The sequence below is a fragment of the Poecilia mexicana genome, unplaced genomic scaffold (assembly GCF_051168715.1).
Source record: "Poecilia mexicana isolate PSO_F unplaced genomic scaffold, ASM5116871v1 scaffold_22, whole genome shotgun sequence".
Taxonomy (NCBI): Eukaryota; Metazoa; Chordata; class Actinopteri; order Cyprinodontiformes; family Poeciliidae; genus Poecilia; species Poecilia mexicana.
Genome location: NW_028263391.1, coordinates 17,376,689 through 17,395,387, shown reverse-complemented (window position 1 = coordinate 17,395,387; position 18,699 = coordinate 17,376,689). Strand labels below are relative to the sequence as shown.

Here is an 18,699-nt window from a genome sequence, read left to right as displayed (position 1 = left end):
TTATCAGACAGAGAGAAATAAAAATGGGTAATTGTTTCAGAGAATGACACTTGAGATATCCGTGCAACAAAGCAGAAGATGTCCCTCACAGGGCAGCAAGTCATCAAAGAATATAATTAGAATATAACCAGAATAGATTCATTACACACAGATCTTTGCTTCTGTTAAGATTACGAGTTAGCATAAAACCAAGTTCAAAAGAGAATAAAACAAAACAAAGAAACCCCTGAAATGTTATTTTATTGCCCACTCAGCCACAGAGAAGAGTGCTGACATGATTAGTGTCCATTCGACAGTTATTGGTAGCTTGCAAAATGAGGAAAGTGTGGTGTTAAAGAACATTGATAGAAAGTTGAGTGGAAGGAAAATCTTTGATTGACAACAGTGATAACCAAAACAATGAAGCAATGCAGATTCAAGGATTTGGAGAAGATTCTCAAGACGTGGACAACAGCTGGAATTTGTACTTTGAGAGCCATCACACACAGATGAACCCAGGACATAATCTGCAACTTTCAAGCCAGTCCTCAACCACAGACAGTTTCAGAAATGTCTTATCTGGGCTCAGGACAAAACTCTGGGCTCAGGAAGCCAAAGTCCTCCTTCAAGGTTAAAGTAAATTTAGAGTGAAGCCACACAATCCAAGGTACAAAGTTCACAATAGTGAAGTTTCCACAGAGTGAGAACTTGGGGAGCCATTTCATATCCTGGTGTCAGCCCACTTCAATTAGTGAATGTATCCGCGAAGAGATTTTTAATGCTTACATTTTCTGACTAGTTTTCAGGAGATGTTGTTTTATGTCCCAGTGAATATGACTATCTTAAATTTAATACAGAATAATCTTCCTCATTTATCAATATGAAGAGGAAAGACACTAAAGCCAACAATACAGACAAGCTAAAGGCTGCTATCAAAGCAACCTGGGCTACCTGACTCTGGCGGCTGATGATCTCCATGCCATCCTTCATTGACGCAGTAATTTATGCTAAAATACCCCAGACTAAATAATGTAAGCACATACTACGTTATAAGTCCATTTTGAAAAATTTGTTCTAAACATACTGTTCAAATATTTAATTTGAGAGAAAATGAAATTTGGGATTTCACTGGTAATCCACAATAATTAATCAAATTAACAGAAATAAATACTTAAAATGTATACCTCTGTGTGTAATGAATCTACAAACAAGTTTCCAGTCAGTCTGTCACTCGGTACCACACATGTAATATGAGATATCACACCCTTGGCGGTGACTGCAAGTTGTCCTGTGCTCTTTGGAGCTTCCTGTTTCAGGAATTAGCATCTAGCTAAAGCACTCACAGCACTATGGGAAGATTTGCCATTCAGACAGCCTTGACTAACACTGATGAGACAAACAGGCTTACAAAGAGCATCGGCTGCAGTTAGCCTGTTTCAGAAATGTTCGAACCAGAGAATCACTGTGACAATGGCAGCATTATGGTTCTTTGGTCACATGTTATTTGCCTAAAAGCATGATTAGGACATGCAAGGGCGTGACGTCCCATGCTTCATGTGTTCTGCCTCATTCCCCTCCTCCAGGTCACTGTAGTTAGGTTGGACTGAATTACTTGAATATATTTACTTTTTTATTATGTTCAAACTTATTTAAATGCACCTGTATCATCTTTTAACATGATGTATTCACAGCACAATGGAGTCCTGGGACACTGTTGACGGTCCTGTGGTTTATTATGCACCACTAGATGGAAGCTCCCATGGCACTGAAGACTTTCAGCACTGCTCTAAAACACTGACCCCGGCAGCAGACGGATCTTATTTTCTAATTATTTTGCGACGGCACACAGACCATGTCAACACTAAAAGCTCAAATCACAATGTTTCACTTAACCGTACTAGTGAGTCACGCTTTTAGGCCTTCATGGTATTCGCACAGACTTTTGGAGTTGGTTAAGTTTACGAGCAGTCAGCCAAACCCACCTTCTAGGCACAGGTCTCATTACAAAGCGGCGCTGCTAAAACGTGACTCTCAACAAGGACATCAGGATTAAACATGCATCAGTGCCGTATGGTTGCTACATTAAGCCCTTATCTCAGATTTTGGAATGTAATGAAGATTGAAGAATCTGCTTTTTATATGAATTGGGGGTCTGAGCTTTTACTAATCACCAGACTTTTCTTACTTACTTCAATAAAGACATTATGATGGATGATTTACAAATATCAAAAGAAGCTGGGTGGACTTTTCTTCATTGTTTCAGATTTGTTTGTTTTTATTGCTGACTGCCTTGTGAGAACAGATGCACACCTCCTTTTAACATTTATGGCCCCAAAGTATTGTGGAAAACAAAAATGAAAGAATATGAAAACAATAAAATGAATAAGCCAAGTCAAGCCGGACAACCGTTTGCCGTTCTGGATGACGAAGACAGGGCAGTATTAGTTTGAATGTGCTTATTCTTTTACACCGCATGCCGTGTGATTCGTTAGCTGAGGATCGTCTTGTAGGCATCGTCTCTTCCGCAGTGGTTCTGTTTGGGTGGTTCGGCCCAGTAGACCCAGCACTGCAGCAGCAGAACAGCAGCAGACCTCGAAGCAGTGTCCGAGAGCCTCCACAGCAGCCCTGTGCACCCCGGCTCCGCTGTCTGCGCCCCTGCCCCGGCCCCTGTGTGACTGTCAGCCCATCTGCAGGGTCTGGTCGTGGCTCTCCAGGACAGGCTGTGTCAGGATGACTGCATAAGGCCTGTCAGACGCTTTCCCGTCAAAGACTTCCCCTGGAAAGTTAAATAAAACAGTAATAATAACAAAGAAATCATTAGGAGTCTGATATGCTGATAGGAGAAGTAATCTACAAACTACAAAGCCTCTAATCTCTTAAAACATTTCCCACCTCAAATTTTCTATTGTGTTCTTCTGTTTCCAGATGTGCATCAAGGATAAAAATATATTATATATTAAGTTGCAGTCACCTATCAGATAGAGGCCAGGATGATATAACTTGAATGTGAATCAGTACACAGATTAAGGTGCTTAAAAGGTACTTTTGAGGTATATTTTAAATTGAATGAGTGGGTATCAATGTTTGAAGTTAAATACTTGCTGCTAGTTACAAATGGGTATTACAGCATCTGTCAGGTTTTGTGTTTGGAACAAAAAAGGTTTATCTTATTTATCAATGTCATATACAAATGTCCACCACGATATATATATATATATATATATATATATATGTATATATATATATATATATATATATATATATATATATATATATATATATATATATATATATATATATGTATATATAAACAATAATGTTTTGCTCACAATATTTCTACTTTCTGCTTGAAGTATGAAGGTTTTTATGTTTCAGTGTTTTTAAAATGGAGTTGAGGCAAAGTTCAAGCATAAAACAGTTCAAAAAATAGTAAAAAAAAATCTATTTCTAGTATGGCTAATTTAATTATAAAGCTGAATAAAATGTTTAAAATTAATTGAATGCTTGTTACATCATGCTTAATGTATATAGGTTAAATATAAAACATAAATAATGAATTGGCAAATTAATTTCTTTTAAAATATATACATGTCTTATGTTCTGTGTGTAGTTGACTGTGACCTTATTTTTCAAAAAATGTAATTCATTTTACAACCGCAGTTTTTCTTAAATAAAAAAATAAAACTGCTTCATTATCAACACTTATTTTAAATGACAGAAAATTAATTACATTTTGTTAACATAAGTAAAAAAAAAAAAAAACTACCTTGACTTAATCATTGTTTAAAGTATTTTAAAATATATCAAAACTCATGAAATCACATTTACCAAAAGAAATGAATACAATCAAAAAATTTAAGGAGGAAACTTCTGATTGATCTAATATGGGAGGACCCAGAGATTTACTTTGGTGCAATCACTCACGTCACTGTAATAATCTCTTGTTCACACAAACACATGCTTACACACGTTTAGAAAGCCACAACAGAGTGTAATATGGTTGTAATTGCAAAAGCCACTGATAGTGAGCCAGCCAGTGTGGTTTCTGTGATATGAACAGCCGCAGCTCCAAATGACTTACCACGCTGCGGGTGAACTTCTCCAAGGAGGTGCGACGACCTTGTTCAGTGTCTGCTGGCTGCTGTTTTGGGAGGGGGGGAAGCAGGGTGAGTGTTTGGGTCAGGAATGGGTGTTGACGGGAGGAGGGTTGGCAGTGGTGTCAATAGCGCAGGGAATAAAATAAAAAAAAGAGGAGGCCAGGCATTGCAGAAAGCGAGGGCCCAGTGCAGGCAGAGCGAGATGGGGTTACATTTGGGGAAAAGGGTGTAGGATCAGTGAAAGGCCAGCAGAGGGAGCAGTGTCCAAATGAGAGAGGGCAGAAAGGCTAGCATGAACAGAGGAAGCTGTGATCTGATGAAAAGCTCCATATTACACAATTAAACAGCTAAGAAGGTTTTCTTTTGAGAGCCTAAGCTCTACAGGAAGCACAGATTACAGCAATAGACAAATCAAAACAGGTTGTTTTTGACATCAATCAATACATCGCTCTATAAAAGATGTCTTGTTTGAGTTTGTTTCTTCCGTTGGTTCTTAGAATGCTTGAGCAGATTCTCTGCTCTTACATTTTAATCACACTCCAGTCTCACCGATGTAAAAGCTGAATTAATGTTCTGGTAAAGCATCACTGCCCTAATAAATAGGCAGAAAGAGGCTCATAAGCACGGCTTTATTTACAACATTTGCAACTATTAACATGGTTTACCTTTATTCCTGAAAGAAAGGATGTTTATGTGCATGTTTATATGGGGTGTTTATAGCCAAAACCAAATCAAAACGTCTTCGTAGTAAGGGGATTTTTTTTCCTTTATGGTGCCAAAAACCTAAAAACAGTTTAGGTCGCACAAATAAAACATCACAAATAAAACATCATGGGGTTTTTCCGCTGTTTATCAAGTTGATAAGTCATTTTTAAATACACTTTTCTGACATGACGAGTCTTCATGAGACAGCAACCTGGATTACCATATAAGGAATGACGGCAAGTCGAGTTATGATGATGAAACCAAACTGATTTAAAGGGCTGATTTATTACTTTCTTCTTGGGTTGACGAATATTTGTTATGCCTTGATGTCTGAATTAGTTTTTTCATGTTTCTTCACTTTGGTCCTGGAAATATACATCTATTTTTGATGTACACTGCTGAGAATGTTACGGAGTGAAAATAATGAAACAGAAGATTTGTTTTTTGAAGAAAAAAGACTGAATCTCCTACATAAAAACCTGGCGGTCTGTGAAATAGCTTATAATATGGCAACAAGCTGTTTTGATCTGATTTGCACCTCTGGTTTCTAAAAGGAAATATTAAAATACCATTCAATGAACTGCGTCATAAAGAGGAAAAAGTTTCTTACTACATTTAATACAAATCTTGTTCTTGCATGTGTGTAAGAACCAGGTTTTGCATGTGAAACCATCAATATCCCACAAAATGTAACTCTTCCTTTGCAGAAAGGGGGAGGTACATTTACCTATGCCAGTATTAAAAGTGCAGATACTACAAGTATTTTTTTTTCTATTTGTCACTGGATTGTTCTCCTTTACTAATTAAAATACATATTTTTTTGCATTCTTGACTCTCTTTTTTTTCTTTTACAATCGTGTGAAACATGTTATATTTATCTTAGACTAACACAAGTCAAATTTGTAATTTGAACTTGCGCTAATTCCAGGATTTAAGCACATAAGTATGAATTTGAACAAATACTAAGCAGCTAGATAACATTTTTTGCCACCAAAATATTTCAGAATTCTCATAAGACATAAAATCCTTTAGGCTCAAAGCAGAACTTTAAGGATAAAACCCAACACTCTCTTTTTCAAGCCCAGCGTTATTATTAAATTATAAACAAATAATCAAACTAGTTTGAGAAATGCAGGCAGAATGTGGAGCAGAGGCCAGAGTCAGGGCTACAGAAGAACTCACCTTTTTTCTGGCTGACAGGAGATCTTGGTAGATGTTGGATCGCAAAAAGCGTGCATAGCTGTCACTTTTCATGAGCTTGAATATGTGCTCCTGCAGCAGGAAAAGGAAAAAAAAAGATGAATTTGTGTAGCATGAAACCAGCAAGAAAAACACTGATGTATAATTAGGGAGACGTTGATGCAGACACCCTGAGTCAATGTTTCTGCTTTGACTAGATAAAAAGTGTTCATCACTTTTTAAGTTTTGCCACAGATTATTTTAAGTTAGATTTAAGTCTGAACTTACCAACTTGTTTGGGTGTATAGGGACGGTGTGTTGAGGCAGAATAAGTTGCACTAGATTTTATTAAGGATTAAGTAAAGTGTGTTGCATACAAATTCATCCCATCCCATTACCTTTCACTTCACAGTTATTTCCTGCTTTCTGTTGATACACTACATAAAATCCCAGTAAGATACAATGCAGTCTCAGATTGTAACGTGAGAAACAGGAAAGCACTTTTGTGATGTTTTGTTTATTGATCCAGTCCGTGTGTGTGTGTGTGTGTGTGTGTGTGTGTGTGTGTGTGCGTGTGCGTGTGTATGAATGAGAGCTGCTGCTGCCAACAGCAGAGCAGAACTGAGTGATGTGCTGCCAGTCAGAGACACTGCACACGACAGTGCATTTTAAGACCAATGTAATCCACTGTGAGCTGAGTGAAGGACCTATTCATGGTATTACTCGCCTCATTAGGCCCTGCCACAAACACACTCCGTCATTTTTTTTTTCTCTTTCCACTTACCCAGCATTTCCCCTCCCCTCTTAGTCACTTCTACAGTGAAAGGCTTTTTCCTTTGAGTAGATATTTCTCTGGTGTTTGTTTTTTTTGTGTGTGTGTGTGTGTACATTCATGAAAACATGAAGTCACATGCAGCCATGAAGAGAGCCACACAGTCAACCTGAGCGTCTTCATAGCTGTATCGCCCGGGGTCTTTGAGGTTCTGGCTGGTCCGCTCGTAGCTGTGAGAGTCCAGGTTGATGGAGCTCGGCGCTCCCTCGGCCAGAAACTCCTGCCAGATCTCCTGGGCCCTGGTGGAAACCTCCTGGAGCGGCCGTCGCTTCAGATCCTGCACCGCTAACCAGAACCTACCACAGCGCGTTTCACAAGATTTTAATGCGAATCGAATATTTTTAAAGCTTTTCTGAAGAAACTTCGTGAAGCGCCGAGGAGAAGTCTCACCGCAGGTTCTCTGAGCTGAACTCTGACTCCAGGAACTTCAGGAACTGGTCCCGTCCCGCCGGGTCCTTCAGCGCCTCCTCCAGGGAGAAGGCCCACTTCTTCACCCGCTGCTGACTGGGATCACGGCTGCTCAATGGGAAACAAATCAGAGGAGGAGATAGTTAAAAATCTGAGGCTGGGATGTCGGTACACATTCGGAAATGCTGGAATTAACACGTAGCAGCAGTTCCCTCACTTCAAATAACCCCAGTTATTCTGGACTAATGGCCAAAATCCACCAATCCCCTGGTTCTCAGCAACAAGCCTCACCTTGCCTCCATGTCCCAGAAGGTGGCGTCGTCACTAATCCATGGGTTCGAGGGCTCCACGCCCGAAACAAAGGGGTCATATTCCATGAACTGCTCTGTGTAGGTCATCAGGCTGTCGGCCACTTTGGAAACCTTCATACAGTGTCTGTCAAGCTGGATGTTCAAAAAGGTTATCTGAGGGCGGAAGGAGAGAGAGAAAAAAGGGGCTTAATAAGGGAGCGGCTCATCAGTCTCTGATTGACTTTATGATGGATGAGGAAGGCAGATTGGTGGTAATGAAGTGTTGAGCATAATGTCACACTTACCTCCTTCTGAACATCCTCTTTGGTGGGCTTCCTGCTCGGCTGGGAACTGATGTGGATTGGACTTGGTTGGCTCTGGCCATCGTCTGGCACTCCGTAGACCGACTGGAAAAAGTGAGAGAAAATGATAGACATATATGGTGTTGTATAAATACCACTGGTAGTGTCAACTTTATATTTTGTTTTTTTTTTGCTCCCCCCACCCTCCTCTATGTTTATGACCCGAATATCTTATTGATTTCAAAGTATAATTTTTTCTAACTGTTTGATATTGAATCAGAATCTCTGTAGTCCCGTTGTCTGAAGTTATACGTGCAGAACTGGCCTCTTCCTCACTGCGTGGCCTTTCAGTCCATGTTGATCCAGGATTTATTTCACCATAGATAAAGACAGTCTTTTACCATCTTCACTGGCTTTTTCTCAAGGAAGGAATGTTTGAGAATTTGCATTAAAATACTTCCATATCTGTGTTTCAACATCACCTAACAAAGACAGGGTATCATCATTCATGCTTTCCCAAGAAAGTGTAAAAACAAAGTTACAAAACGTCTCAAATTTAAAGATGTAATTTAGATATGTAAATAATTAAGACATCACTGTATAAACTATACGTGATCTGTTATTTCAGCATTTACTTTAGAGAAAATGATGCTATATTAAGTCTGGGACAGTGAAGCTGGACGTCCACTCCTATGTTGTCTCAGTCTGTCACCTTTTTCACCCTGTGTGGGTTCTTCTCTCTCCGACACTTGCGGATGTCCATCTCCGTGGTGTTGACGCAGCCTGGCTGTGGGAGACAGCAGGAAACATGACGGTTCGGGTCACTGTTCCATGAGCATGTGTTGTTTACAAAGACACTGGCGCTACGTCTGATTCTGATCTCTCTCCTTTTCATTTTTGACGTACTTTCTGCTTTGCTTCCTTTGTGTGCTCAGCGTCTCTGACATTTGTGTTGTTTTCCTTTCTCTATAACTCACCACTGGTCGATGAACATCCCAGAACGCCCTCTCCTGGCTGTCGAGGATCTTCCTCTCTGCCTTGTCCTTCTTTCTGTCGATCCTGCATGCAGGTGAGACAGCCCACACATAGACCATATAGGACTGAAACACGAGATCAGACTGCATAAATCCAGACGTTTCCTCTCTCCTCACTGACAGCTGCAGTCTAAATAGCAAAAACCTCAGGAGTATAGGTCTTGATCTATCTGCTCTGGAGAGACCTTCCCCTTACATCACAGACATTTACTGATAGGCCCCTGCTTCATATCGTCCTCCCGCGATACATGGCTTCCTGTATTGACTTCACTTCTGTCAAACAGCAGCCAGTGATTGACGTTGTGCATTTTTCCATTGTGTTTTCACTGACAACAGAGGAAAGAGTGTCCTAACTATCTGTCTGGGATTATTTTGCGCTTACACTTGCCAGCCACCAGAGAGCAGCCTCACAAAACAATCCAGACCATGTGACTGTTTGAATCCAGAAGAAATTGCTGTTATGTTTTTTGGAGAATAACACAAAGTGATGTGTTGAAACGAAGCATGATTGACGTATGCACTCACTTGACTTGAGCCTCAGCTTGCATGAAGATGAATTCCCACTTTCTGGCGAAAGCCCTCTGCAGCCGAGCGAGGTTCTCCTGCAAGACGCAATTTGAATAATGCGTTTGGGGAGAATTTAAGATTTTTTTTTTTTTTTTTTTACTGCAAAACCTTAAAATATTTAAATATTCTCTTGTGCAGTGCTTTGGAGAAGTATTGATTATTAATACCCCTTAAACCTTTCTACATTTTATCACATTACAACTACAAACATTAGTGTATTGTATTAAGATTTGGTGTGAGTGACCACTGAAAAGTCATGCATACATTTTCACTCAGCAGCTGTTAGTCAATTGTTGATGTGGGTGTAAAACCATCTATTAATGCAAGAACTTTGTTGTATGTCTCTGCCAGATTTTCACATCTGAAGACTAAAATTATTCTTCATTCTTCTTTAGAACGTTGCTGGAGTTCAGTCTAGCAACATACGTTGACAATCGTATGAATTCTGTCTGACATTTTAGCATGTGAATATGGTTTGATCAACACCACAACATAAACCCTCTGCTGCAGCCTTAAGTCTGCTGCAGCCTTTAACCGGTTTTCTTCGAGGAGTATTCATCTCCTTTCATCAGCGCTGGCCAGTTTCCCCACCCCTACAAAAGAAAACCATCCATATAGTATGAGACTGTAAAAACCAGTGTGACATTACGTGGTGTGTTCTTGGTGATGTTAAGGTTTTGTCTCCCTCACAGAAAACAAAAAGCTCAGGTTTGCTTTTGTCTGACCAGAGCACTCTCCACTGTTCTGCTGTGTTGTGGCAAACTGCAAGCAGGACTTCTTTGGCTCTCTTTCAACATTAGCCTTCTTCTGCAGCCTTCACAGGACAGCTGCATTGACAATGACATTAAAATACACTCAGGTGGATTTTAACGATTAAGAGACTAATGAAGGAAATGGATTGGTTCATTTAGGGGTATCAGAGTAAAGGCGAGTGAACTCAAATCCACACCATTTGTTCCATACATTAGTTGCAAAGCTTATTGAAAACAATTCTGATTCTCCTTTACAAATGTGCACTACTTGGTGTTTATTCTTCAAATGCGATCACTATAAAATGCGTTAAAGCTTGTAACAAGAAAAGATCTGCAAAAGGTTCAGGGGGCATTGATATTTGTTCAGCTCTTCATAAGCAGCTCCACTGCACATGCAAGCAGATGTTGTTTCTTAGATGTGTTCTTTTGACAAGTTTCATTGCTGCATAGTGATGTGCAGAAACTGAAGCCGTTCAACTTCTGGACATCACCACTGGAAGCTTGAATGTAAGTTCAGATTCAATTTTACATCCTGAAGAAACACAAAAGATAGCTTTTAAATGTCAACAAATGTATTCACGTGTGCCCCTGTTAATGCGCAAAAAAAAAAAAAAAAAAGCATCTGTCCAAGCTAAAGTAAGTGACCTCATTACAAAAAGGAAAACTCCGACCAGCAGGCATGTTAACAGTGAGAGCAACGATGCCTGGAGGCATAAAGTGACCTGAATAGAACAGGAAGGAAGTGTACTGGACAATAGTTGCAGAGTCATTTGGAAAATTAAAGTGCAGTACATAGCTTACTCTGTGTAACAGCAAGAGATCAGCACTACGGTAACGTGCCTCCTGGGGGTCATATTGATCTGCTGATGCCAAATAGTCCTGCAGGTATTTTGGGGATCCGTTTCGTGGCCAGGAAATTACTGCCATCAAATGGATCTCCTGGAGCGCAACCATTCATAATGGCTTGATGCCACTTCCAAACCCCAGAAGACATGAGTAAAGATCTATCCTGTTTTCAATAAGCTTGCTGGTGGGTTTATAAGCTAAAATAACATTGTACTTACTGCTTCGTAGTCTGCAAGCTCGAGTCTGGCTTTGTTCTGCATGGTGCGCTTGCACAGGTAAATGGCTGGGGGCGGGGGCAAAGGGGAGAGAGAGAAGGAATAATCACATTTTTTAAAAGGTCAAATGATTTTACAAGAAAGGTCAGTTGTTTCAAATCTATTTTTCTGAACCAATATCTCAGATGTTTATAGCAACACCAATGCTTATCTAATTTGAGCTGGAAGGCTATTACTTGTCTAATAAAATAAACTAAAACCAAGAGGGCTATCCATTGAGACAGAGATTTGGTCAAAGCAGTCAATGCATCTTGATTTGTTAGGCTAATCCTATCCCGTTGGGTTCTCTCTGGTGGATGTTCCTCAGGGCCAGATACATTACAGGGAAGAGCCCCGTGGATCAATACTCAGTGAGTGTCAACAGCAGCTCTACAGTGTGAGCTGTGTTTAAGCTCTGGAGAAAGAAACAGCTGAAGGCATCAGGGAAATCTTAGCAGGTTCTGAGAAGGAGGTGGAAATCGACAGCTTTTACTCACCATAGTCTGTGTTCTCGGGTTCCCAGCAGTTTGAAGGCCAGAAGTATGGAGACTGAGAATACACAGAATTTCATTTTTTTTTAAAAAATGGCTCGTTTTCTATTTTACAACCTAAAGAAAGTCTTTCTGTCCATTCCTTTCACCACTTTCAGAACAGTTCTAGTCAGAACTGTGAACACACTCATCTACGACTGACAGACTAATTTAGACTTTCAATGATACATTTGAAATCCCACTTTACCAATATGCAACCTCCAGCAGTGTTTTAGACAAGAATTGGGTGCACAAGTTTAAATTTTAATTCTGCCGTGATTCTTGGAAACCTGGATTTAAGCTTTGATTGTGCGGTTTTGTTACTGTTGGCGTTTCATATTGGATCAATTTTTGAGATGCTTGTACTCTTGTTTTTCATTTTTTCATATTTTTAGATTTTAGATTTAGATAGACTATTTGCAGTTCAGTATTCACACATTCATCGATTTACAGTAACTACAAATTGCCTGAGGAAAATTGGCCTAGTAGCAGTATTTAGTCTACAATATTGGGGGGGAAATGTAGCTTGGAAAGCTGAAATATCAATGCTACCGGACATGCTACTGACTGCAGTATGCAAAGCTATCAATCCGCAAATATTTTGAGGAAATCTCAAGTATTTGTGGATTATAGATATTGGGCTCCTCTGTATTATGATTATCTGTCTTTCTGGTTAAGTTACTGTGTGGTCTGTAAGCTCGTGGTTCTCAGGTTTTTCTCAATTTCTTGTGTCTTTTGGATTTTCATGGACTTTCTTATTCATTAAATTATTCTGTATTTTAGTATTCTCGCTAGATATTTGACCGTTCTTCCCATCAGAAATGGTAGAGTCAATTAAAAAGTACCATTTTCTTGGAAGGTGACACATTTCAAAAGTAGTAGTTGAGGTTCTGACCATTCTAGTGTCTCTGTGTTAGATAATTTCCCCCACGTCAGTGTAAAAATATTTGTGAACTTTGTTTGAAAGCTGCTTCTTTACCAAGAACTAAAGCAGTGTGAATATGTATCCAAATATCCAGTCATAACTATGCCATAATTCCATTGCTGTCTCCAATAAGCATGCGGTTTCTCTGAAACATGGAAAACAGATATTTACTCAAATATTGTTGTTTGTATGAATATATCTGAGCCTGTGTGTATCTGTGTGCATTTCAGAAGAAAATATACTACAGTTCAAAAATATCCACACATGTATTGTTTTGTTCAAATGTATTGATAAAGGTAAAAAAAACAAAACAGTTATGCACATCTCTTGTATGTAAATGTATGACCATCAATATACATTCCCTCACCTTTATTGTGATCAAAATGTAAACAAGTTATTTGTTCAAACACAATCTTTGAAATACCTTTAGCTACTATAGATAACCATGAAGCATTGGAGACTTTTTTCTCTCTATTCTAGCTGAAATTACAGATTCAGAATTCCTTCCTGAGTGCATTCATAATTGATGACTTCAATTTGTCATGCATTCTTAATAGTAGGACAGAATTAGAACCACATATTTCATTTGCACTATTTGTCATGACGGTAATTAGCATGAGGAGAAAGACCGATGCTGATAAATGCACCTGTGTGAGGCATAATAACTTGCTCTCGTTCAGAACTGTCAGCTCAGAATAAAACAGGCCAGCCTGTAACACAATGCACAAAAGTGTGACAAACATTGGAGGACAGCTGCCATTAAATCTGGGTGCTCTACCAGTTTAGTGTCTATTTTAAGGCTGTCACAGTCTCTTGCAGTGCTGCTATGCAGATTTTCCAGCATGTTACAGTGGATTCTTCTCAGGGTTTCTGGTTAGTGGGCCTGTTGCATCACCATCAGAGGGAATAATTTTAGCCCCAGCTGAATGAGCAAGCGTTGCCCTCCCTGCACAGATATAATAACGGCTTTTAATTTTGGCCAATACGAGCAAAGATAAATGCTCCTCTTCCCTTCTTGGGGCTTCCCAGTCAAGGATTGCACTGGGTAAGATGGAAAAATTTTTTAAAAAAAAACACCTTCCTGACAAGCTCCACTGCTGGCCCACAGGCTCTGTCCTGCTGCCTCCTCTTGCTCTGATGCACCATGCAGCAGGGGTGCACTGTATAGTATCGACCTTGGTGGAATGAGTAATAGGCTTAGGAAGGATTGCTCTCATTAGCATCACGCAGTAAACACATCCCTCTGATAAGCAACTATCATCTTATTATTCTATACTCAAAGGCCTCGCAAAGCCCCAGGACGGCCCCGCGGCGGACGTCTCTGTACCTGAAAGCGGTAATGGGTCCCGTCATCCTTTAAGGTCAGGACGTGGTCAGAGATGGGGAAGATGTAGCCGTGGGCTGCGATCAGACTGCCGAGGTGGATGGCTTCAGCTGGAGAGCGGGAAAGCACATGAAATTGTCTTCCATCTCTTTGCGTTTTCATTACTCAACATCTCTCAGCAGGCCTACCTGGATCCTCAATGGAGAGGTTTTTCATCAGCCACTGAACAATGTCTGCCCCTGTTTCCCAGAGAACAGCAACGGTCAGAAAGGGTGTCACAATTACAAATACACAACAGTTCAGACAAAAGCTGCCTCTCTTCAAAGCTGTCAAAGTTGGGTAGGTGTCTAAATATAGCGTGTTGTTGGCAGGTTTGCGCTGCTTTCGCTGCTCCTGGACAGCAAAACATTCGGCCCCCCTGTTGGCGCTTAGCAGAAGCTGCTGGAAAGCCCTGGAGGAAACCATGTGAAGGACTGACTCAGACGCAGCCTCACAGAGAGACAGAGCAACCTCCACGTCCTATTCTTGTGACTCACTATTACACAGAAGCACAAACATAAAGGAATACCAGCACCTACACAAACAGGCATGCAGACAGAGGGGAGAAGGTGCTTTACCGAACTGGTGGCAACAACGGGATGAAACTGCCCTGCAAAGACATGCTTCTGTAGAAGTAGCATGGAAAATGAGCACAGAAGGTCATACATGTATAATTTATTGTGACTCATATGTTTTGCATAAAGAATGCAAGGATGGAAAACACACAACACCAAGGACAAAGTTATGAATGCATCAGGTGAGATAAGCCCTTAGTAAGGAAGAAGCAGCTTATAGGGTGCAACATTTCTAAATGTTAAAGCATGATTCACACACACGCACACACACGCACACACACGCACAGTGTATGCTCATTTATGGTTTTCACACAAATACGAACCTGATACCACACTCGGGATCTTTGAGAGGAAGCTTTTAACGGTCCGGATGGCAACTCCTCCTGCTTTCTCATCTTGTATCCGCGTAACGATGTCTTCCATCTGTGGAGCAGAAAGACAGAGGCTGGTCATGTCGTTGCATTTTATACACTGCTGGTCGAAAGGTTTTCAACACAACAACTTACTCCGGTTTTTAAATGAAAAGTCAAGCAGTTCGAGTTCAGGGAATAGCTTGAAGTGGTACAAAAATAATGGGTGAACAGCAAGGTGTTGAAATAAGGAAGCAAAACTGAAAAATAACTTATGTTTCATAATGTAAAAAAAAAAAAAAAGGTATTCTAGCAACTTGAAGCTCAGGCTGAAATCGCATTGATTGTCTGGCACAAATTTTTGTTCAACCTGACTTAGCTGGAAATCACATATATCGTGAAGTATTGTGTAAGTTGTTGCTGCATCTGCAGTGATGGCGCTGTACCAATTTGTTGTGGTGAGAGCTGAGATAAACTGAGAAGCTCTTGATTTGTCAGTCAACTTGTGTTCCTACCCTTATCTACAACCAAAAGAAATAGATTGTGGATACGAGCAGCTGAAATGAGTTTGGACGGATGGACTTTAAGAGTTTTAAGTTGAAGCAAGTAATGTAAAATGCCGTGCTGCATTCTCCAGCTGACACGTCATATCCAATTCCACACTTGTGAAGAAAGAGGCTTGGAGCTGAACAGTTTAATTTAAACATTTCTCTTTCTGATAATAACATGAAGTGACACCCATAGGATCTTCCACTCTGTAAAGCTCAAAACCTCAAAGACTTGGGTCAAGGGTTCAGTGAAACTTAATCCTGGGTTTGTGTGGCCGTGGCCGCATATTTATAGCGATTTATTTAGCTACAACTAGGGGTTAGAAGTTTTCCACAGCCGAAAAAGCTGTCAATGTTAATCCCAGAGGCAAAGATAAACATCACACCTCCGACCGAGCCAGGGCCTCAAACACATCACACATTAGCTGCCTAAAATTAGGCGCATCCCTACACAGCTCGCCATGCGGCCACCACACAGCACAGATCTCACAGCAAGCAAGCAAACATTCAGTCTTTCAAGGGCAAACATGATGCATCCTTATAAGGATTCATAATTTATCATTATTACATTTAAATATGTTTAAATGTCAAATCTTAAATGATTTATGAGATGGCCTGGTAGAGCCTGACTAGACCCAATTAAAAATCCCATAAATATTTACACGTAGGTGTGTAACCACAGTCAGCTTAATGTGGTACTTTCCATTAAGGTAGTTGGATTGGCAAACAAATGCTTTAAGCCTCACTCAAATGTCTGTTCAGCGAGTGAACACAGTCAGATACACACATACACACACGTGGTTGCTGCAGTTTGTGTGAGTCAGTTAGCAAGCAACTCTTGGGATAAATGCTATGAGAATTTTAAGACAGCCGTTTACAGATTTCTTTTTACGTTCCTTAATATCACACCACAAGGCGGATGCCAAGTCACAAAGTCTGGCTCACAGCGTCACGCTGAGCTCTGCAGTTACTGCCATTTCTGTGCACTTCTAGCCACTTGCACCACAGTTCATTCATCATTTAAGAAAGCATATCTGTAAGTGAATGCTTTTTACTTACACAGGGAGGCTGGCTTGATAATATAAAGTTAAGCGGCTTCCAGGAGCAGACCTATATATACATGCAGTATTTCCTGTGTTTGCCTCGTCAGCCCATCTAAATGCCACCTCCAATTTTGCCTGCACTGATACCTCAAAATACATTTTGTGGAAGTATCTTAATAAAATTTGGTATAGAGACATTTATGACCATGAGAACATAAAATAAAAACCATAAGTACTTCTCTACTTGGTCCAATTTGTCTACAAGTCCAATTTAGCACACAATTTAGTAATTTCAGCCAAATAGCAGGTGTTAATTAATGGTTGCTATTTAGCAATATTTTGCAGATCTTTTGACCACTATTATGATCCAATGACACCCTAAAAATTAGCTTCAATATATAATTTTACTCAACACTTCTTATGCACTATCAAGGTTTTATAATATATATATATATATATATATATATATATATATATATATTTTTTTTTTACATACTATCTAGACTATATAAAAACCATGCAAATTGTTTTTATCACAGCTGCTTAGTGCAAATTTATCACAGCAATTAGCAATTTCAATAGCAGCATATCAGTATTTTTTTTCCATTAGAAAGTATGTATTTAAATCAGCATTTTGACTTTGGCTATTATTTTATCATCCGATTAATTGCTCAGTCAGAAATAAGCTTTGTTACACTGCTGTGCTATACAAAATGAAGCATTGTGGCACATCAGTCTTTTTATTGAAGATCAGATGCAAAACAATCTAATGAGAAGTAAAGAAATTAGCTTTAAAATTTGAAATAGCTTTGATCCAGCTCTAAAGAATAAATCAAATCCGCCTTTTAACTAGAATTTAAAAAAGGCAAAGATCTTCTTGTTCTCATGTTAAAACAAAGGCCAAAATATTGGTCTTCCTATAGAGTGACAACAGAGGAGAAGCACAGCTATAGAAAATGTAGTCCACTTAATGGTATCACAGGTTTGTGTCAAGGGTTTCTGAAGGCTGATCAGTGCAGCTTGCATAATAAAAGCACTTTAGTCTGTGCTCTTTTTCGCTTATCAGAAAAAAATAAATAAAAAACAGTTTGCCTAACCCCTATGTATGTACATTTGTAGCACACATACATCTGTATCCCTTTGGACACTCTAGCTTTAAAGGAGACCTATAATGTTTTCAGAAAGCACAGCCATAAGTAAGCTACATATTCATCTTTATAAATTAGGGAAGTAGTTCTTGCAATGGACAGTGAAGGCAACGCTTAAAAAAAGAAAAGAAAAAAAAAAGTGCAACCTACCAAAGGAGCTGCTGGTCATTTTTCTACACTGCCTTACTTAATCTATCCTGTGTTCATCCAACACTGTGTGGTTTGGCTCCTCCACAAAACAGGACATAAGGTCAGACAGCAATGAACAATTATGTCTGCAGAGCAGATCATCAGGACTGACCTTCACTCCATACAGGACTTGTACAGGACTAGGGTCAGGAAAAGGGCAGCTAACAGCTCCGCAGACCCAACACATCCAATCCACAATGTGTTTGGACTTTTACCTTCAGGTCGATGACACAGAGCGCTATTCTCGAAAAACAGCCACCACAGAGATAGTTTCTTTCCCCAGAGTTTAGATGATGATACAAAACGTGTCATCGACTTATGACACAAACCTGTCTTATGCAAAACATATGGGGTATAAACCCAGAACTATTTGGAGAAATTGTGGAAAGACAAGGAACACGTTTCCTTCTGTGTGTGTGTTATCTTGGTGTGTGTGTGTGTGTGTGTGTGTGGGTGGGTGTGTGTGTGCTCCAATCTTGTCCTGCTGCCAAAACAGGGCTGTACAAAATATTAATACCAATGAATGTGTTAAAGAAGTAATGTGGGATTTTTTTTGTCTCCTGAATAAATGCACTCGATTTAAATGTTCCAATTGCCTAACTATCATACAGCAATAAAAGATCAAATGTATTCTACATTAGTAGGGCCTTTTATACATATTTACCAGGGGAGCCGGTATGTGTGAAGATGGCTGTAAAGTAAGCAGTTCATGAATGTTTGGGGCATGCAGTCTAACTTGATTCTCAAAAATTATCACCAGCTCAAGATAACTCCACATCAGAC

General features: G+C 39.7%; 1 protein-coding gene across 1 annotated transcript; it reads right to left on the bottom strand.

Annotated features, from left to right (window-relative positions):
• Positions 1-223: 223 nt before the first annotated feature.
• LOC106903539 (regulator of G protein signaling 6-like) lies at positions 224-16,012 on the bottom strand. The gene is made up of 15 exons (XM_014967443.2): positions 14,962-16,012; positions 14,213-14,263; positions 14,028-14,134; positions 11,743-11,794; positions 11,210-11,274; positions 9,352-9,428; positions 8,770-8,851; positions 8,505-8,579; positions 7,796-7,897; positions 7,492-7,664; positions 7,183-7,308; positions 6,902-7,088; positions 5,964-6,053; positions 4,061-4,120; positions 224-2,755 (listed from the first exon to the last, which is right to left on the bottom strand). The coding sequence occupies exons 1-15, from the start codon at positions 15,089-15,091 to the stop codon at positions 2,705-2,707; spliced, it is 1,428 nt and encodes a 475-aa protein (XP_014822929.2). The 5' UTR covers positions 15,092-16,012; the 3' UTR covers positions 224-2,704.
• Positions 16,013-18,699: the final 2,687 nt, after the last annotated feature.